The sequence below is a fragment of the Rosa chinensis genome, chromosome 4 (genome assembly GCF_002994745.2).
Source record: "Rosa chinensis cultivar Old Blush chromosome 4, RchiOBHm-V2, whole genome shotgun sequence".
NCBI classification, from domain to species: Eukaryota; Viridiplantae; Streptophyta; class Magnoliopsida; order Rosales; family Rosaceae; genus Rosa; species Rosa chinensis.
The window spans coordinates 24,675,656-24,698,244 of NC_037091.1; the positions used below are offsets into that span (position 1 = coordinate 24,675,656).

The following is a 22,589-nucleotide window of genomic DNA, read 5'->3' on the forward strand; positions in this document are numbered from 1 at the left end:
CCACATTTATTCTCTTTAATAACCGATGCATGCAACAATTAGAAAAATACATTTAGCTTTAAATCCAAGAATTCCAAAACGATAAATTGACTAGCCGCGCTAGTCACCACATTCGAAAACTATATCGTAAAACCGAAATCTCATTTCTCAAGAAAATAAGACCAGCCCCGCTGGATACAGTGAAAATCGGACTAGCCCCGCTAGTCAAATAAAGATAAAATATGGGGAAGAAGTTTCACCATACGAAAGAAGGGAGCCTTATTGGCTCGGGTCGGAGTGTCCCACACTCTAGAGCATCCCATGCTCTCCTCTACTCGCCTACGAACACATAGTAAGTAGGGAGGAGTACTAATAGGCTAGCCAGTAATATAATATATATATATAACGACCCTGGGTATGGCGGTTTAAAAAAAAACCGATAAAATCCCATAAATCTTTAGGGCTTCCCCATATCCCACGAATAAAGAAAACACGGGTACGATTCCCAACCGTACTCGGACATTCTCGTAAAGTAGTATAAATTGACAGCGTGTCCCACACGCTAAAGGAATAAGTAGGTTGTCAATGAGGCATTCCCAATGCCAAAACCAATGATCAAATAAATAAACAAGAAAATAATTCCATCGAAATCCCATTTCGAAAATCTTTCCAAAAATCTCAAATCCACGAATAGGAATATAATATAAATAGCATAATTCCGGAAATCACCTCGGAAATAATTCGTCGAAAATCAACATCAATTATAATTTCGAATCCGAGCATAACATCTTCATAACCAAAACTCACAACCGGTATAAAACATAAATACTTCATGAGAATCATTAATTAAAAGTAAATCCATGAGGTAATTCGCAATCAACTTTATATGCTCGGAAAATATGTTAATAAAATAAAACAAGCTTTAATAAATAAATGCATGCATCACTTATTTAAAACAAACGTCCACTCACAGTACTATTGGCAACCACGCAAACGAGTTCCTTCATCTAACCGTAGCTCGCGACATTGCCCTGTACACAATTATATTTCCGTAAACGGCAATCCGATAAAATAATTACGAACTTAAACGAAATCCGAAAATCCCTATCTCCAATACTTCTCAAATTCAACCCAAATCTCTTCCACAATTCTAATTCCTCAATTTACATATTCCATAATGAAAACGAGGGAAATCCGACGGCCGGATTTCCCATAATTCCACCACAAAACTCCAAACTTCGAAAATTCACTAACAATTCCAAACTCCTCCAAAATTCACCAAACTTCACATATATGCTCTATGATAATTATAGAATTTAACTAGCTAAAAATTGAAATTTATAAACTACCCTAGCCGCCGCTACCGCCGCCCACAGTGGCGGCGCCGCCGCCACCATCTCCGATGGCCACCAAAATTTGACAGTAGCACCTTCTCAACACACTGATTCAACTTCATAACTACAACAATTCCAAATAACAACTAGAAACAGTCGAAATCAATTAATGAACAAAAACCCAGAAATCCTCAAGAACCCTAGAATTTCAATTCGTCGATTCGGCATCTACACAATAAATCGTGATACAAGGCCATAGGGGAAATGATCAGTGATGAACACCGAACCTTCGATGGCGAAATGGGGACCGGAGGTGGCCGGAATCGCCGGAAATCAATGAAACCTCCGTTCGGCTACAGTGACCGTCCTCTTCTTCTCATTGCTGCACCTTCCACAGTTCATATTAGCCTACCAAACGAACCCAGAAATCAAGAGAATGAAGAGAGCTTTCCAACGACACCTTACACGTCAAAATCCGTCGCCGGATGGAGGAGATATGGCCGGAAGAAGGTGAAGAGGTCGGAGAGGAAGAGAGAATCGGGGAGAGAGAAGAGAGAGCTCGGTAAGTTTCCGAAAATGGAAACTTACCACAGTAACTCGGCTATTTATAGAAACTTACTACATGAACAGTAACTTTAGTATTTCGCTTATAACTTTTGCATACGAACTCCGATTTTTACGTACCACATATGCACGCGCTCGGTTTAACGTCCTCTACAACTTCCATGAAGAACTTTTTCTCAAATTTTGATCCGAACAAAAAGTCAACTTTTAGGGCCACTAAAAGTACTAAACCGAAAGTAAAAGTGAAAGTAAATGTCGTTTACCGTCCAAATGACTAGTAAACACGTGGATTTAGGTTCGGGACGTTACAATCTCCCCTCCTTATAATAATTTCGTCCTCGAAATTTCATACTGTTAAAGTAGAGGTAGTACACATATACTAATCTGCAATGCAACATCCTCAACGAAGGTAGTACTCAGATCATAACAAAGTGGGGATGATATCGCACGATCGATATGCAAGTCTGCTCAACTCATGTAGAAACTAACTTTAGATCTAGTCCAAGAGGTGGTCAAATACAATAAGGGAATCGACATATAAAAAGGAACAGTCCTCAAGCAGAAATATGACCAGTCACTGTAATCTTGAATACCACAAGGGATAATCGGCTCGCCCATCAAGAAAACCAAGATGTGGAAATAACGATATAACCCACAACCAGAATGAACTTCTTTTCATAGTCCACAAAAGACTAATCAAAACAATATCTCATCCAATGTTTCCAAAACCTTGAAGCTTGTCGACTTATCCTTGGTCAAATTTTTTTTTTTTTTTTTTTTTTCTCTTACAATCACAAGTCAACTACTACACTTCCTCTTTGCTACTCAGACAACTGACTGGAACATTGATCACGCCTTAAAATGACACAGTCACAAGAAAACTCATTTAATAGTTATCCCCCTGGCCTCACTTATAGTTCTCAAACGGGCAAATTAGCATTGTCCCTCGAAAACTGCTTATAACTATAATGTGGGGATAAAATTCTTCTAAATCACATGCATTCCAAGGAGTCTACCAATTACCAATGTCTAAAATCGAAACTGCTCACATTATGTACTACATCTTCCGAAACTTGATGCAAAGCAAAATCCATAAATATTCGCTCAATTCCAGCCCAAATATTCAAATCTAAGAGGAGATACATCACACCAAAGTTGTTCTTAGCTGAGGCTACACTTCTTAGTCATAGGTCAAAAATCTGGTTAAATTCATGTCGTTCTCTCTGTCCTCTAATGCCACAATTGATAATTCTACTTCATATGCCAATATAATTCTCACCACCGAAAACAATACTTGATTGGAATTCCGATCAAACTCAAATAAAATAGCATCCTTAAATAACTAGAAAAACTCACTCATAACTGCTCCACCTGTTCCAAGTAGAACATTTCCAACCATCTGTCCGACATCACCTCATAACAATTCTACTACAGGTATGACATTATAGAAAAGTTCTATATTCTGTATGTGTCAAATCCTCTAATAGACACATACCTCTAATGGACTATCCAACAACACTAGAAATTTCTCCAAATCTGATCCAAATCTTGACCAACAGAAAAGAAATTCAACATTTAAAAAGGAAAAATCCTCAAGCTGGAATCTGGTCAGAGGCAACAATCCCAACAAAATTCACAGCATCCCTTGTTGACTCAACAGTTTTAAAGTATAGATATGCCCTCAAGCATTACCAAAGACTCTTAGCCACTGCTAAACAAAATTCGTAAAAACTCTTTTGCTCAAAACAACCTGGAGAGAAAGTCGAATAAGAGCCCAAATAGAAAAGCTCAAAGTCACTTAATTAAACAAATAACACTTTGTGTACCACAGAAACGGAGTCTACTTCCCAAGACAGGAAAACAAGATATCGAAGAGGTTCATTGTCTAATGTTACAAGAATCAATGGAAATCAGTTATGTTAAACCGCGTTGAACTTGCAAGTACTAGAATATAGCCAACTCCTTTTATTTAACTTAAGGCCAAAACTGATAAACAACAATTGCCCTTACCAAAAAGAGGATAAGATAACCACAAATCCACTCCTCAATCGACACTTGACTTCTAAGATTTTAGTTACAACAAGGATCTCAATGACTTTCTTGTGCTAACCAAAATTGTACCAAAAACTTTCCAAATCTTTTCACCAAGAATTATTCCAATAACATAACTCAATCATAGTAGCTCAACAATTAGTACTTAAATATCTATTGAACCCTTGATAGAACATAAGCCCAATCAATTTATTTCAACTCAACTCCTACTTCCTCTTCAAGTCATCTTACCTTTAGACAAGTGGTGACCAGATCTCACTCGTACCAACAACTCCCTATACATTTTCAATTAAGGGTCACCAAAGTGGCAAAACTCGCTTAATCCCTCCAAATGAATCCATTAAATATATTTAATTCAAGCAATAACTAATTCCTCAAGGTAGCTAACACAATTCACAAGCTCTTTCCTTTATATAATTCATAGGACACCCGTCCAACATCTTGTAGCACACCAAGCGATATCCGGATCCGTACGTGGTCCCACCACAATAATGATCCAATTTGCTCAAAGTAATCATCACTGAAGTACATCACTTAAAACAGACTACAATACCTTCCACCCAAGATAACAAGAGTCTTGGTCAAGCCTTAACTTAAAACATTTCCAGAGCCAACTGAAAACTTATTTCCTTAAAGTTATTCCACCATCCACTAATATCATATCACAACCCATTCGTCCGGCAAACTTCCACTAAGAGTCTATCACAATTCAACCTTCAAGACTCCGTGATTCAAAATTCGAATCAAATTCCGTATCACAAAGTAATTCCGTTTGAACTTCTAAGAACACCCAACTAAATCACTATCACTATTCCCCACAACCGTTTCACTCAAAATAGATAAACAAAGGAATCCATTGGCATAATACCACACACGAAGAGTTGATTCCAACTCTCCCAATTATTTACCGACCAAAGTCGTAACTCTATTATAAAACCTTAAGCATTCTTCCAATTCTTGCACTTCAAGCACATAACTGCAAAAACCCACTCTTGTTAATCTCCCTACTCGCTACCATACAAGACTCAGATAGACAAAACTATAAATCATGGTATCAAAAATCAATCTCTTTTATTTCGAGCAAAACTATGCTCATACACCTTGGTTAGGTCAACGACCCAAAATGACAATTTCTAAAAATCTCGTCCTACTTATATCTCTCAATTACTATCATCACTTCTCACTTGCCATCATCAGTGACCAAAGTCACTTGAAAACAAAGACTCTAGCCATAACAACCCAGAATAATTATTCAATTTCTCTGTAAATGGTTTCCAACACTGAGGTTCCCAAAGAACCACCAAAAACTTTCAATAATATTGCAAATGCTACTTAACAACCAATCACATCACAAAACATCTTTCTCGAAACTTGGTTCAAAGTCAAAACCACCATTATTACCAAGTCCATTTCTACCCACAATCCTGATTCCCGAAGCAATCATATCATCTAGAGACAGCCCAAAGCTATTGTCGCTCGTCTCAGACACTCAAACACAAACTCGAACTCTGGTTTCCGCACCTTAATCCCTGCCTCAACAAACTTGTTGGCATCAAAGAAAAGACAACCACAACATTTTCCTCGAATTACATTTCGTAGCACAACTCGAAACTGTAGAGTAGTTTTACTCTACCATCACCAGGGATAGGCACAAGATAGTTAACCAATCGAATACGCAAAGAAAGTCCTAGGAGGTCGGCGTACAAGAGGCATAGCACCAGAAGAAAACCAACTAACTTTGTACCTTACACACTTGATGAATACCACAGCACCGAAGAGTACACGATGGGGAACCGCTGCAGTCGGGCCATCACTCGAGAGGTACTGGGCAACACCAAGCATATAAGGTAACAGAATAGAAACGAGTCTACAGAACCTAACAACCTAATGGCTCTGATACCAAATTGACAGGACCCGCCCCGAATTTCACCCTGAAATCCGAGGTGACCCTGTAGGGCCCACCTTAGGGATAACTCTACCAAAATTCGGCAGAGTCACCTCTAAAATGGACTACCCAAAAACCTGTAAAACACACAAAACACTTCAAGCAAACCAACCTTATACTCCTGAAACCACCCTGCTCCCAATTACCAACAACTCCACTTTCACAAAACACAAAACTCATAAATACTAATCCCAAGGTTATGCAGAGCAATACTACTATACACAGGGATAAAAGAAGAGTAAAGGATCAAGCGATCCTACACTGCGGAAGTAGTGACAACTATGCCTCAAATGTCATGTACGCCCGACCTCCACTAATTCGCCTGCAAACTGGGCATTAGAAACCGAAAGGCCCAGGGGAAAGTAGACGAAAAACGTTAGCGTGAGTGGACAAAAATAAACAATTTAAAGGAAAAAGGATTTCATACTTTCCCACATTTATTCTCTTTAATAACCGATGCATGCAACAATTAGAAAAATACATTTAGCTTTAAATCCAAGAATTCCAAAACGATAAATTGACTAGCCGCGCTAGTCACCACATTCGAAAACTATATCGTAAAACCGAAATCTCATTTCTCAAGAAAATAAGACCAGCCCCGCTGGATACAGTGAAAATCGGACTAGCCCCGCTAGTCAAATAAAGATAAAATATGGGGAAGAAGTTTCACCATACGAAAGAAGGGAGCCTTATTGGCTCGGGTCGGAGTGTCCCACACTCTAGAGCATCCCATGCTCTCCTCTACTCGCCTACGAACACATAGTAAGTAGGGAGGAGTACTAATAGGCTAGCCAGTAATATAATATATATATATAACGACCCTGGGTATGGCGGTTTAAAAAAAACCGATAAAATCCCATAAATCTTTAGGGCTTCCCCATATCCCACGAATAAAGAAAACACGGGTACGATTCCCAACCGTACTCGGACATTCTCGTAAAGTAGTATAAATTGACAGCGTGTCCCACACGCTAAAGGAATAAGTAGGTTGTCAATGAGGCATTCCCAATGCCAAAACCAATGATCAAATAAATAAACAAGAAAATAATTCCATCGAAATCCCATTTCGAAAATCTTTCCAAAAATCTCAAATCCACGAATAGGAATATAATATAAATAGCATAATTCCGGAAATCACCTCGGAAATAATTCGTCGAAAATCAACATCAATTATAATTTCGAATCCGAGCATAACATCTTCATAACCAAAACTCACAACCGGTATAAAACATAAATACTTCATGAGAATCATTAATTAAAAGTAAATCCATGAGGTAATTCGCAATCAACTTTATATGCTCGGAAAATATGTTAATAAAATAAAACAAGCTTTAATAAATAAATGCATGCATCACTTATTTAAAACAAACGTCCACTCACAGTACTATTGGCAACCACGCAAACGAGTTCCTTCATCTAACCGTAGCTCGCGACATTGCCCTGTACACAATTATATTTCCGTAAACGGCAATCCGATAAAATAATTACGAACTTAAACGAAATCCGAAAATCCCTATCTCCAATACTTCTCAAATTCAACCCAAATCTCTTCCACAATTCTAATTCCTCAATTTACATATTCCATAATGAAAACGAGGGAAATCCGACGGCCGGATTTCCCATAATTCCACCACAAAACTCCAAACTTCGAAAATTCACTAACAATTCCAAACTCCTCCAAAATTCACCAAACTTCACATATATGCTCTATGATAATTATAGAATTTAACTAGCTAAAAATTGAAATTTATAAACTACCCTAGCCGCCGCTACCGCCGCCCACAGTGGCGGCGCCGCCGCCACCATCTCCGATGGCCACCAAAATTTGACAGTAGCACCTTCTCAACACACTGATTCAACTTCATAACTACAACAATTCCAAATAACAACTAGAAACAGTCGAAATCAATTAATGAACAAAAACCCAGAAATCCTCAAGAACCCTAGAATTTCAATTCGTCGATTCGGCATCTACACAATAAATCGTGATACAAGGCCATAGGGGAAATGATCAGTGATGAAAACCGAACCTTCGATGGCGAAATGGGGACCGGAGGTGGCCGGAATCGCCGGAAATCAATGAAACCTCCGTTCGGCTACAGTGACCGTCCTCTTCTTCTCATTGCTGCACCTTCCACAGTTCATATTAGCCTACCAAACGAACCCAGAAATCAAGAGAATGAAGAGAGCTTTCCAACGACACCTTACACGTCAAAATCCGTCGCCGGATGGAGGAGATATGGCCGGAAGAAGGTGAAGAGGTCGGAGAGGAAGAGAGAATCGGGGAGAGAGAAGAGAGAGCTCGGTAAGTTTCCGAAAATGGAAACTTACCACAGTAACTCGGCTATTTATAGAAACTTACTACATGAACAGTAACTTTAGTATTTCGCTTATAACTTTTGCATACGAACTCCGATTTTTACGTACCACATATGCACGCGCTCGGTTTAACGTCCTCTACAACTTCCATGAAGAACTTTTTCTCAAATTTTGATCCGAACAAAAAGTCAACTTTTAGGGCCACTAAAAGTACTAAACCGAAAGTAAAAGTGAAAGTAAATGTCGTTTACCGTCCAAATGACTAGTAAACACGTGGATTTAGGTTCGGGACGTTACATCTCAAGTGCGACCACCCTATTGTTTGGGGCTAAGGGACTCCTTGATATGTCATAGAGGCAAGACGAAGAGCTATCCATTAATATTGCAATTGGTGACTGATTCGGTGCCTATACTAGCGCCTCACGCGTAATACAACACGGTCTTCAAGTTCAGGGCAAATAAATTAAGCTCCAAGTATCGTACCCAAGGGAATAGGGAATCCCCACTTGGTTACGGACAACTAAGCACAAATACAAATTATCCTAGCAACAAGTATCCGAAATTGTGATTTTTGATTGTGAATACTTAAACTAAATATGAGATCCGAAAACAGAAAATTGCTAAAAATAAAAATGTAATGCTAAAGTAATTTTCAAAAAATTCAAGACAAGAGAGTGTTGGGTGCTAGGGAGGCTCCTTCACCCAAATCCTATGTGTCGGAAGCTAATCTAATGTAGATGCAAAATTTTTCATTTGGCGGTAGTCGTATCCTAGGCGGTTCAAGGCTCAAGGACCATATATTCTCAATTAAGGTATTAATGTGCCGTTTCAAGGGTCACACAAACTCAATTAGAGAGAGGTAGAGCCGGTTCAAGGGTCTCTAAGTCGCTCTAATTGGCATAAAGCTCAAGAATTAGACCACTAAGCAATTCACCCTCGCAATCACGCGGCGGATGTAAATCACCATGCTTATAACCCCTACAATACCAAATTGAGGGTTCTAGCTTAGGAATTAGAGGGAGTCAAGCCTCTAACTCCATCCTAGACATGCTCAAAATACATACCCTAGAGTTGACTAGGCTCTTAGACATGCATTTCAACCCAACAAAAATTGATATAAGCATCCAACAAATTAAATTGCATCATGACATTAAAATAGGCATCCTTTACATAAAATTTGGGCTAGGGCACACAACCCTAACCCCCAACAAAATTTCTACTCACTACCCATAAATATATACATCACCAATTCCATAAATTTCATACAAATAAAAGAGGAAAAGGTATAGAAGAGGGAGAACAACCAAGACAAGTTACAAATGCTAAAAAGCAAACATAACAAGCCTTTGAATTATAATTTCTCCCTTTTACCCAAGTGGTGATTAAACCCCTTATGCTTGAAGTGCTTCCCCTTTGAATCTTGTGAAATTGATGAGAAAACGGAATTTTGGTGAGGTGGATCTTAGTGAGGAAGTATGGATCTTGGTGAGGAAGAAATGGAGAAGGAGAGATCTTGGTGAGGTGGATCTTGGTGAGGTGAAGAAAAGATGAGAATGAGGAATTTTCGTGAGGTGAATCTTAGTGAGGAAGTGTGGATCTTGGTGAGGAGAACAAATCTTGGTGAGGAGGTGTGGATCTTGGTAAGGAGAAGAAATGGAGAAGGAAGAGATTTTGGTGAGGTGGGATGGATTTTGGTGAGGAGAGAAAAAATGGAGAAGGAAGGAATTGTGGTGAGAGGTGTTAAGAGGAAGAAAGGAAAAATGGGTATTTGAATTGGAAATGGGTGATACGCTAAAAGTAAGCGCATAATTTAACCCTGAAATGTCATCGTTAGTATAGAATAAGTAGAGATCGTTCTAACCGGGGATTGAGGGTACACCTGTAATTGCAAAAACAACTAAATAAAGAATTAATAAAAGTATAAATTAATTTACAAAAAGAATATATACAAATAACGAAATAAAAGGGGGGTTTAAGAATTATAAAATCAAAAGTTAAAATAAATAAAATAAAGACAACATAAAAACATATATACAAGGGTGGAACGCAAGGAACAAAGATCAAATCCACAATCATATGAATGAAATCCAATCACAATTCCTATAGTTGATCTTCTATGTCATGAGAAAGAAGTTGACCATGTGAAACGTTAGAAAGCAAACGATTTCCCATTTTTTACTTTCCTTGAATAATAATCTAAGTGAAAGCACCTAAATCAATCCTATTGAACATGCAATCATAGTCTAGAAAGCTAGCTAATCAAGAACACATTCAACGCATTAAGAACAAAGAAAGGATGTTAACCAAAGTGCACAACCTAGTTATGAATAAGTTCACCTATTTGCAATCCTTCTTAATTGATTTTGACTTTTGTCCAAAGCCTTTACTACTTAAATCTAGCTCCAATTACATGCATATATCCTAAGTTGGCCACCAAAGAACACAAACATGCAAAAGTTTTCTGTAATCCAAAATCAATCAATCAATCTTACATAAGCAACATATAAATCAACATATAAAAATCACAATTTTATTTCAAAACATATAAACGGGCTTTAAACTTTGCCCTTAACATCATGTTAACTAGAATTCATAACTCTACAAATCAAACAAAGGAAAACAAAAGAAAGTATGAAATACAACGTGAATGATGGATGACATGGCCTTGAGACGAAGAACTCGAAGATCCTTGAAAGCAAGCAACCTTCTAGGGACAACACAAGAGTGGATGGCGGATAGGATCTTGATGTATTGCATGACTTCTTCTCCTCCTTGGTTGAGACGCAGATCTTCTGAAGACTAGAGAATGGAGAGAATTTTTCTAATGTTTATTTTCTAATGGAGAGAGGTGTGTGGTGTTGTGGTGTTGTGGTGTTGTTGTTGTTTCTAGAGAGGAGGCTATATATAGGGGAAGGCAAGGCTTCATGAATTTAATTTCCAAAGAATTTTCTGGTTGCACCACACAGCTTCGACCAATCACGTAGCGCCACGTTAGCTCTGTTGTGTCATCCAACCAATCAAAAAGCTTCAAAATCAATCCCTAATATTTTGTTGCTGATTTTCCCATGATTTAATCTGGTTTTATTCACAATTTTCGGCCAAATATCTAGGCATGAACCTAGACAATGTATCCGGATGCATTTTAGACCTTTTCTCCCTTAAATCTCTCGATGGCTTTATCCTTGACATCCTCCCCTTAATTTTCTCTTGATTTTCACATTAAAATTGCAGATTTTATTCTCTAATTTCAGCCAACATATCTTGAGGGAATTAAGGAACGAATCTGGACTTGTTTTGAGCCTTTTCTTATTGCACAATCCCATGAAACTCTCCCAAGATTTTCTCAACGTAATCTCCTTGATTTTCACATTATCTCCATCATTTCCCATGCAAAATCAGATTTAATCTCCCATAATATCTCCCACGTCATCTTCAAGCCATGTGGTCTCCTAATGCCTTTAGGTTTCCTAGCCTCATCAGGATTCCTAGTCGGACCAGGAAAACTCCATTTCTTCATTTCAGCTCATTTCCTTGTCATTTATTCCAATGTACCAGGTAATTTTACTTTACTAACTTATTCTTTGAATTCCAAGAAAATCAAATGGGTGAAGGAACCCAGTCTATTAAGGACCTTGCGTTCTCAAATGTGCCTGGTGGGCTTTGAAGACGTTGAACATGTCCATGGATGATGCTGGAGTGTTGAGGAAGCTCCAAATGAATGAGTTGGAAGAGTTGAGGAATGATGCTTATGAGAGTTCACAGATCTACAAGGAGAAAACTAAGGCTTATCATGATAAGATGCTTCGTGGCAAGACCTTTGTTGTGGGACAAAAAGTCCTATTGTTTCACTCTCGACTTAAACTCTTTCCTATTAAACTTAAATCTCGTTGGATTGGACATTTTATTGTTACTCACGTTTTTCCTCATGGTGCTATACATATTAGAAGTGAGACAACTAGCAACGAGTTTAAGGTGAATGGCCATCGTTTGAAGCCATATTATGAGGCGTTTAGGGAGACAACTGTGGAGGAAGAGGACTTCCACATTGCGCCACCTCCTATGGATTAAGAAGAAACCTCCGTCTGGCTGAAAGACGTTAAACTCAAGCGCTGCTTGGGAGGCAACCAAATTCAGAAAAGTAGCTGTGGAGGAGATCATCAACGCAGATTTGTTCTCTTTAACTCTATCTCCTCTATTTCGATTTTTCTGCTTGTATCTTTGTTCTTTGCGTTTTTGGTTTTTGATTTTAGGATTTCTTGTGTTAATCATTCCATTCACATGATAATTGTTTCATTGCATGATTTAACTTGCTTTACATTGAGGACAATGTATGATTTAAGTGTGGGGGAAAGGATTAATGCTCGTAGTTAGTTTTTGTGGTCATAAATAAAAACAAAATAAAAAAATCAGAAAAATAAAAAAAAATAAAAAATTTCGTTAACTTTGTTTTAGGGTTTTCGTTTTAGGTTTTGTTTTTTGTGTCTTGTGTGTTTGATTGTGAGTCAATTTGAATTTTGGGTTAATATCTTCTTCATCGTAGGCGTATCCAATGGGATGTGATGTCTAAGGTCTAGTTTGGATATGAGAAGTGCTGACAAAGGGTCTCGTCCCCTGTCAATCAAGTGAGCTGAGCTCCGCCAAAATCATTCCTCTCTTCACCTGTCATATGTCAAAGGAATTACCGAAAGGAGAAGAGAAAATACCCTAAGTCCAAAACGTTTTTGTCTTGCTTTTTGCGTCATTATTGTTTTTGTTTTTGGTTTTTGAGTTTTAGGTTGCCCTTTCAACTGTCTAGGATGATTTTATATCTCTGAAATTAAGGCTAAAAGATGATCACAAGATTGAGATAATGTTTGATGATATTCTTTGATTAATTATTACTTATGAAAAGCATATGAATGTGTAGTAGATATGGTGCAATGTTAACTTTGGTACAGATTTATGAACATGCATGTTGAAGATGAGTATGATTCAAAATAACCCTTGTGAGCTTTTGTGCTTATGTGCTTTTTCGTTGATGAGTGGTAAATAAAATATATTCTAGAATTTCTCGGCTATGCTTAGTTGATCTCATTATCTTTCATTTGATGGATTACATGCCATAGCTCTTTAATGAACTAGAGAATGCTAGAATTCACTTTTGTGCTTGTCGAAACTTTTATCAATACATACCCCTGATTCTGGAAAGGATAAAGGCAACTTAGGATTCTTGCCACCATAGCCAAATAAGCCTGTGTCCCCAATTGTGCCCGTCGTGGGACCCCCTTAGATAAACCCCTTTGAGCCTACATTGAGCTTTTTCATTCATCACCCTAAATATCCTTAACCCTTAACCTTAGTATAGTTACATCCTTACCCTTTGTTCTAAAGACTTAGTGGAGCTAATTTTGAGACTTTGCAAACGAAGAAGGCGTCAAGATTGAAGATTGAGAAGAGGTGAAAGCTCAAGTGTGGGGGTAAACTTGTCCATGAGAAAATTATGTATGTATATGCCGTAAAAGAGAAAAAAAAGAAGAAGAAAAAATGTTAAGTTTTATGGATTTTTAGTCCCCTATACTTTGTGGATTTAGAGTTTGTTTTGAAGTGAAGGCTCATTCAAGAAAAATTTGGTCTTTGTCCTATTACACAATGACATTCGGCCCTCAATAAAGACACATAAGAAGTTCAACGTTGCAAGATGCTTTGGTGAGTACATGAAGACGTCTCAATGCTTCAATGAAGGCTCTACTTTGTTTTTAGGACACCTTTGTGATTTCCTTATCCCTTCCTTTCTTTTTAACCCTAAACCTTGGCCCCATTACAACCCTTATATAAGACCTCTTTGATCCTTAAGATGGGGTAGCCTTTGATCTGTGGAGATGAGTTATGACTGTTGAACTTATGGCATAGGTTCATTTGTGCATGTGATTGGTATCCTTCATGAGATCTTTTGAAAAAAAAAATGATATATGTGCTTTTCTTTCTTATATGTGAGCTATTTGTTGAAAAAAAAAATGTCATCTCTCACATATACTTGAGTGAATAAGAAGCTTTTAAGCATGACCCTTGATTTTTGAGAGAAGAAAGAGTGCTATATCCTTGAGAGGTGAATCATTACTTGTTTGATGCATGTTGAGCTCCAACCATCACCATTGTTACTCCCAAGTCTTACATGCTTATATGTGGATTATGTTTTGTAATTAATTTTCGAATATCTTGACGATGTGATTCTTGGTTAAGTGTTTTTCTTGGTGCCTTGAAAGTATGAGATTGCTGAGACAAAATGTTGAAGGGCATTAGAGTCATTTGTGTTTGTAACGTTGGAGTCTTGTATTTTTGTTATTTTCGTTGGTTTTAGGTTTTCTACACTTAGTTGTTTTCGTATGTCTTGAGTCTTTGTTTGTGTTTGTGTCTAAGTTGTTTTGATTTTGCTAAGGGACTAGCAAAAAGCTAAGTGTGGGGGTGTGATCGGAGTAATATTTTCTATGTTTTTAGTATCATTTTCCCTACATTTTACTTAGTTATCCCTTTAACAATGTCATTTCTAACTTACTTTGTTGTATTTAGGTAGAAATGAACTTCAAACGCAGGAAATGAGCTAAAAAGATGCAGAAATGAGGAAATGGAGTTTTCCTGGTCCAACTAGGAATCCCAGTCAACGCAGGAATCTTGATAAGGCTAGGAAACCAGAAGGCATTAGGAGACCACATGGCAAAAAGATGACGTTGGAGATATTTTAGGGAATTAAATCTGATTTTGCCATGGGAAATTATGGAGTTAATGTCAAAAATCAAGCAAGGATCAAGGATAATGATGCCATGGAGAGATTTAAGGGAAAAAAGGTCTAAAACAAGTCCAGATTCATTCCTATTTTCACTCAAGATTATTTTGACCGAAAATTAAGAGATAAAATTAGATTAAATCTTGGGAAAATCAGCAATAATATATTTGGAAAGATTATGGAGTTATTTTGGAGCTTCCTGATTGGTTGAGTGACATGGCAGAGCTGACGTGGCATTAATTCATTGGTTGGAGCTATGTGGTGCAACCAAATACATTCCTTGATGTCCACATTCATTCTTGGCTGAAATTGAGGAGATAAATCAGAAAATAATTATGCAATTAATTCAAAAATAATCTCCCTAAATCAAGGTGCTAAATTGGAGGTTTCTTATTGGTTGGATGACATAGTAGAGCTGACGTGGCGTTATCTGATTGGCTAATGCTGTGTGGATCAATCTTGAAGACTTGGAGACTAAGTTGCCATCTTCCTATAAATAGGAGCATCAACAACGACCACTGGACACATTCTCTCATTCAAAATATCATCAAACCTTGAATCAAATACGCAATCCTCCCCTTTTCTCTCTCAAAATTTCATCATCCTCTCTTCAAGTCAAGAAGTCGTGATCAAGCTCCATCAACATCTCCTTGCCGTGGTCCTCATCTTGCCTCCACCACCTTTGAAGCTTTCTTGCGTTCTTGAGATCTTCAAAAGTGTAACCATGTCCTTTTCTAGTTTAATTTCGGTTTTTTTTTCTTGTAATTCAAAACAGATTTTTGTTTTGTTATTTTGGATGTTTCGAATTCTTGTTAGATTAAAGTTTGGATGTTAAAGATTGATTTCCAATAACCATGAAGCATGTTTTGTTTTAGGTTTTTCAGATTATAATTTTCAGTTTCATATATGTCATGATTGTTTGTTGATTTTGTGCTTCAATCCCCACTACTAGAATTATGTTATTAGACATTGCATGTTTTAATTCGGTCAGACTTGCCCACGATGTAAAAAAGTAATCTAACATCGTTTTACAAAAATACCGATTTAAATGTATATTATTAACATCGGTTCTTAAAATGACTGGTGTTAAAAATTTTGTTCGAAAATTTGCGGGAACCTATTTTTGCAAAAAGCGCTAAGTTTTTAAGTGAAATGAAGAAGCGGGGAAAACTTTCACACTTAGAAAAAAATTGCGCCCGACCCCAAAACTGAAACAGATCGAAAACCCGACCCCAACTCTCGCTCGACTCCTTCATTCTGAGCTCACCCCAAAACAGATCTCCTCCCAAACTCGATCTCCATTCTCAACCCGACCCCAAACTTGACCTCCTCCTCCATTCTCTAGCTCAGACCCGGACCCAGCCTCCTCCGCCTTTCTCCGCATCCGCCTCCGCCTCCGACCCCAACCTTAACCCCCTCCTCCTTTCTCCTTCTTCGTCTCAGAAACAATGAACGCGAAGAACACCCCCACAGAGACCACCGGCGAGTCTGGATTCCTGGGAACCATCTCCGCCTCATCGATTCGAAACCTCCACCCCAGATCCATCTCAACCAAGCACGGAAAATCCTTCTTCAGCCCCAAAATTGCCGCACCAATTGCCCCAAAATTGCTCGCCCTCGAAAGCGTTTCGCCGAGCTCGTTGAAGGACAAGGTTTATAGGATCTTCAGCAGGGAAAAGCGTAAGCTCGCCGGTAGAAAGGGTAAGCTTCGTGATCCTTCGCTTTTCTTTTAAGCTTTATCGTGAACTGGATCTTTTGATTTCCGATTTCGGATTTGTTTAGAATCATTCGGTTGTAGAGAAACTGCATTAGAGGGATAGGTAGCTAAGTTTCTTATTTATGGATCGTACTTGGAGATTTTAGTAGCTGAAATGGTATGCATTCAGATTCTTTTTTCCGATGGATCTACATCTGGTGAATGAAGCTTGGGCTTTGAGTTGTCAGTTCTAATTTCTAAGAAAAGAATAAAATTAGAATGATGGGCACTAACTATTCTGGGGAAGGAAGCACTGGCGGAATCATACAGAAAGTGATGGAAACTATTTTCAAAAGAGTGGAGACAACGAAAGATAACACGGAGTTCTTGATCAGGGTATCGTTTATTGAGGTAAATGTCTATTACTTTTTTTAGCCTGGTGTAAAGTTATGTGGTGTATATTGCTCATGTTGAATTTGTGACACTCAGATATTCAAGGAGGAAGTGTTTGACTTGCTTGATCCAAATTCATCAACTCTCTAAAAATGATGGGGCAGCTACTACAAAGCCTATAGCAAGAGTGCCTATTCAAATTAGTTAGAGAAACAGTGAGTGGAGGGATAACACTTGCTGGTGTGACTGAGCCAGAGGTTAGGACGAAGGAAGATATGGGATCATATCTGGTTCGAGGTTCTTTAGCTCGTGCTTCAGGGAGCACAAACATGAACAGTCAGTCAAGGTGCAATGCCTGTTCTTTTTTCTGTTAAGACTAAAGTATTTAAGTAGATGACTAATTAACAAATATTAGTGATATATGTATGTCTTTAAGTTCAGGGCATATTATATTATTGCACTTTCTGTTTTTGTTTTGCATTTGATTTGTGGAACCAGTATTTGTTATGTAAATAAATTTGTCTATGTATAGATATCCATGCTATATATTTTTATTACTTCTTTATATATGATGGGGGTGGATAGTCTTTGTCTAATTGATCATTAATAGGAAGTGTTGCTTTTGGCTTGTGTAATGACATACCTTTTGTTTTCATAATTCATATGTTGAGACATTAATTAACTCAAAAAAGACCATTTGTGTGCTTCTAATTAGCTTCATTAGGAAGGAATTGACATATTATTTCTATTACTTTCTCTTTTTCTTCTCACAATGCAGTCGCTCACATGCTATATTTACAATAACCATGGAGCAAAAGAAGATTTCTCACTGTCTGAATGGAGAAAATAATGATGATATCGGTGATGACATACTATGTGCAAAACTCCATTTAGTTGACCTAGCAGGTTCTGAGCAGGCAAAACGAACAGGTGCAAATGGCATGCACTTGAAAGAAGGTAACTATAATGTTTCTTGGATAGAAGCTTTTTCTTGTATAAAGGAACTATACAATGGGATTTGATGGGGCTGTGGCAAGATTAACCCTTTATGTTTTTACAGTGGCTCTAGTAGTCTTTCACTCTCATTGCATTATTGCTCTTAAAAAGTTTGGAAAAACTACCGTTTAATGCTTTTACGTTTGGTTTTAAGTAGATACCCCTTATTTTTAAGACTATTTATTGGTCTTGTAACAGGCATTCATATCAACAAGGGTTTACTTGCTCCTCGAACCCGTCTTCCGCCAGTTCTAATTTCTAATATTTTATTTTTCTGTCCTACTAAGTAATAAAGTCTGTTACTTCACTTCACTTCTATTTTGTGCAATGAAGATGGAACCATGTCTAAATGTGAATCCCAACTCAGTTGCTTACATTTCTGACAGTACATGGTGACATGCATATTCTAGACATTGCTATGGATTTGCCTTCTGTGACTGAAATTTTCGGGTCAAAATATTAAACTACTCTTCTCTGCACTCGATTAAGATGTTAGGTATGGTTTCTGGTTCAACATATGTATCTTTTTTGGAGAAAAGTTGATGGTATTCGAGGCTATATCTATTAGAAACCCAGAAACATTGAAGCAGTTTAAATAGAGAATTGATGGCAGCAAGTGTCACAAAGTTGATTCCTTTCTTTGTTTTTGTGTTCTTGGCAGACCAACAGACCGGCCTCCGATCACTTTATCTATTCTCTGCTGGTTCTTCTTGCTTGGTCTACTTGGGTCAGTTGATATTTTCGTTTGTGATGAAATCCCATGTTGGACATTCAATCAAAGATTGTAGCTTTGGGGTTGGTGGTGGATTGTGTTTGGTGGGTTTGATTTGAAATGTGTTTTTACAGGTGTATAGCTCAGTTGATTGGGTATGCTGGGATTAATTACAGCTCTCCTACTCTTGGCACGGCTGTGTCAACCTTATTCCAGCTTTCACTTTTGTACTTGCAGTTATATTCAGGTTTTGCCCTCCTCTTATGTCTTTGGTGTAAAATGTTGTAGCTTGCTTTTCTATTCTATTAGGAAAATTGAGCATACATTGGAAGAAACCTTCATGGAGATTGAGAATCAGGGTTATTTTCTTGTTTTGGAATGTGATCATCACAGTTGTTTTATCTTGTTAATGTGTTTTAGATTAGTTTTATGGAAGATTTGGTTTTAGTGTGTTGTATGCATGACGGACATTGTAGTATGCTCTTAAATTTTTGTTTAGAAGAACTAGTGTAAATACGAAATAGTTCAGTTTTCTTGTTATATTGTAGTATGCTGATGAGCTTTCTCTCATTCCAGATAAGAGTTCTGCAATGCATTTTTGAGTCACTTTCATAGTGCCATCCAATTCTAAATAATTCAATTGGGTGATTTCAGAATGGAAAAAATTGATCGGAGAAGCTACAGTACCCTAGCTAAAACCTTGGGAACAATAGTTTCAATATCAGGGGCTTTCATTGTGACTCTTTACAAGGGACCCCCACAACTGATGACAGCCTCAGTTGATTTATTGTCTCACAATAAACTTTTCTTGCCACAGTCGAATTGGGTCATTGGAGGAATGCTCCTTGGGTTTTATTGTGTGGTGGCTGCAGCATTTCTTATCATACAGGTGAAATCTGTAAAAGTTGATACCCTCACGAAACTGTCGAAGTTGAAGAATTATGATTATTTACTATACGTTTTCTGTATTTCAAGCATCAGTATTAAAAAAATACCCAGTAGAGCTCATTATAGTCTTTTACTATTGCTTCTTTGTGGCTATTCAATCTGTAGTGGTGTTGTGGTTTGTGGAAAGAGACTCAAGTGCTTGGGCCTTAAACCATAAGTTAAGGTTGTTTGCGGTTTTATACTCAGTAAGTAGATAAGCTAAATTGACGACAATATGATGCTCACTTTGAAACTTACTCAAACTCTCAGTGATACTATTGCAGGGAGTTTTTGGCTCAGCGTTCCAGGTTGGTGTTCCAGGTTGGACTTTTTAGTCTTGTTCCGCTTCGCAAGGTAACTACTTGCACTGTGGTTTGTTCAATCTTCCAACAATGTTGGGTGTTTTGTTCTTCTCTGTTGTAGTTGCTGTGTTCCTATTAGTTGCTTGTTAGCTTCCATGGTTCTACTTTTCGCAATGTCTTTTTAGTTTGCGATAGATGTGGCTGTTCAATTTATATACTTAAGTAATTATGTTAACCTTTCAGAGGAACTGTTGTCTCTTATTTTGTAAGGATTGGCCACGCCATTTTTAAGACTCTTAAAGTTTGACATGCCTGTTGGCCACCATGATTGGCATTCGTTGTAGTTGAAAGCATCCTCACTTGTATATGCTTCTGAAATCAGATTATGGTTATGGATTACAAACTTACATACCCCAGTGGGACTGCCACAACAATGTTGATCAATAGCTTTCACACTAAAAGTGGTGCAGAGATTGCTGGGTAAACTCTATGTCTCAACTTCATGAAATGCCACCACTGAAACTGGTCATTCTTTCCCCTTAAAAAAAAAAAGATTTAATATCCTAAGCCCTTTCTATCCGTTTTCATTCAAATAGAGGCCTGAGTTCAAAATGAATCATTTTTTTTTTTTTACTTTTTTTGCACTAAATATATATGTACTCTTTTTATTGCAGGAAGCAAGTGCAATGTCTTGGAAAGTATCTAAGCATGAGTTTAATTTGGAGCTGCTTTAAGTGGTTCTTCAATGGTATTGGAGATTCATGTGGGTTTGACAACTTTCCTAGCCTTGGATTGACACTTTTTAAGAACACGTAAGTATCTTCTTTTTTTCTTTGTCTGATTCTTTTATTGAGTCTAATTCCCTTCCCTTTTCATCCCCTCCCTTCACCCCCTGCAACACCATTTTCACCCCACTTAATTATAAGTTGAGGTAGCTAACACTACTTTGGTGGAGCCACTGGCGGTAGTTGGTGATGAGAAACAAAGGACTTTGTTTATGAATTAGAAGTAAAGCTGTCCGTATTTACATGTTTTGGTATGTGCAGGTTTTATTTCGACTCCAGTCCTACTTATGTCGGATGTGGTCTTATTTGCCCTCACATAGTCAACTGCTCAGTACTTCTTGGGGCTATCATATCATGGGGTTTCCTTTGGCCTCTCATATCCCAACATGCTGGGCACTGGTATCCAGCTGACCTTGGTAGCAATGATTTCAAAGGTCTTTATGGATATAAGGTATTGTGGAATCATTTTTGTTGGAGGCAACAAGGTGGTCATTGTAGCAATAATCTTGATTATATTTGAGGTTTGGCTCAATCCGTAATGTTTGTTTACAGGTCTTCATAGCTATTGCCCTTATTTTGGGGGATGGTCCATACAATTTGACCAAGATTATAGCCATTACTATCAAGGAAATATGCAATAAAAGTAGTAAACAGAGCTATCTTCCTTTGGTTAAAGAAAAGTTGGGTGAGTATTCATATGATGTCTAATATTCATGGATAATTTATTTGACACCCTTTAGTTCTTCACATTAAATCATATACGGAAGGCATTAGTTCAGTGTTGAATTTTTTTTTTTCCCCTCTTCTTAGCTTGTAGTAGTTATCTAGTAATCTGGATTGAGTTGTGACGTAAGAGCATAACTGGCTTAAACATCATTGTCATTTAATATTGTTGTTGTAATTAGGAATGCTAAAGTAAATTATTTGACTTAAGAGTAGCACTCTATATGTATTTACTGCACAGGCATACTGTGTGGTTTATTCTGCTAGATATAGATAAAGAGAACTTAAATTGAGTTCTGATAGTTGAGCCAAAACTAATTTTAATTTTAGGTCCTGTGTCAAGTTAATTGTTCAAGGCAGCTTTCATTGGTTAAATTATCTGATCAGTATCTTCTGAACTCTACATTTATTGTCTAGTTATTCTTTGTGGGAATGAATATGTTTTCTGCTGAAGATTAATAGTTGTTATGTGCTTAGCAGATGGTGAGAGTTCTGAAGTAACCCTGGAACAAAAAAAGAGGGATGAGGTATTTCTCAAGGATAGAATACCTCGAGGTGTGCATTGAAGTGGCTGATTATATACAGAGTTTGGTGTAAGACTTTTGGCTTCCATGATTTTGAGTAAGGCTAGTTTTTGCTTTGAAGCAAAGTTTGATGTAGAACGTACTTTTGTAGTTGGTTGCTAATATGTTTCTAAGCTAGCCTTTGTAGGTTTTGGGTTTTATTTTGTGAATTATGTTGAATCATGAATTTGGAAAGAAAATTAATGAAAAGCTCCAATTTTTGGGTGATGAGAAATGTATTTCTTTTTCCAGCAACTAGATGAAATCGATGTCCTATGATTATCAATATATCGAATTGTAACTCAAAACCGATGTAATCAAAACTACTGCACATTGATTTCTCGATTTCTAATCACCAAACCGTAATCTATTATGAACATATAAATCACCTACCATGGAGCAAACTGATGTGTGGTCAAAAGGTGAACATCGGTTTTGGAAAGCAAAAACGATGTCTTCAATGAACTAACACATCAGTTTGAATAAAAATAGCCGATGTACATAATACTATTCAACATCGGTTTACTTAATTGGAAACG

At 37.5% G+C, this 22,589-nt stretch overlaps 2 protein-coding genes and 1 long non-coding RNA gene across 4 annotated transcripts; all 3 read left to right on the forward strand.

Annotated features, from left to right (window-relative positions):
* The first annotated feature begins 11,868 nt into the window (after window positions 1–11,868).
* LOC112199035 lies at window positions 11,869–12,261 on the forward strand. The gene has a single exon (XM_024340101.1). It carries the CDS (start codon window positions 11,869–11,871, stop codon window positions 12,259–12,261), a length of 393 nt encoding a protein of 130 aa, XP_024195869.1.
* Window positions 12,262–16,103: 3,842 nt separating this feature from the next.
* On the forward strand, window positions 16,104–18,146 carry LOC112196173. 2 transcript variants are annotated; one of them, XR_005810311.1, is made up of 5 exons: window positions 16,104–16,654; window positions 16,878–17,060; window positions 17,139–17,388; window positions 17,821–17,999; window positions 18,103–18,139. It is a non-coding gene; the product is annotated as an uncharacterized LOC112196173 (long non-coding RNA). The 2 variants fall into 2 exon arrangements; XR_002935016.2 differs by having other exon boundaries at window positions 16,108–16,654; window positions 17,821–18,146.
* A 586-nt stretch (window positions 18,147–18,732) lies between these two features.
* Window positions 18,733–22,128, forward strand: LOC112199036 (probable metal-nicotianamine transporter YSL6). Its single transcript, XM_024340102.2, is given in 10 exon segments — window positions 18,733–18,949; window positions 18,952–18,997; window positions 19,405–19,639; window positions 19,725–19,861; window positions 19,962–20,031; window positions 20,362–20,459; window positions 20,654–20,791; window positions 21,026–21,215; window positions 21,317–21,449; window positions 21,968–22,128. Coding segments are annotated over 10 exon segments (1,212 nt in total). The 5' UTR covers window positions 18,733–18,870; the 3' UTR covers window positions 22,054–22,128.
* Window positions 22,129–22,589: the final 461 nt, after the last annotated feature.

What these genes read in the sequence shown, in the direction of transcription:
- LOC112199035 (XM_024340101.1), top strand. Translation starts at nt 11,869, where the DNA reads ATGTCCATGGATGATGCTGGAGTGTTGAGGAAGCTCCAAATGAATGAG.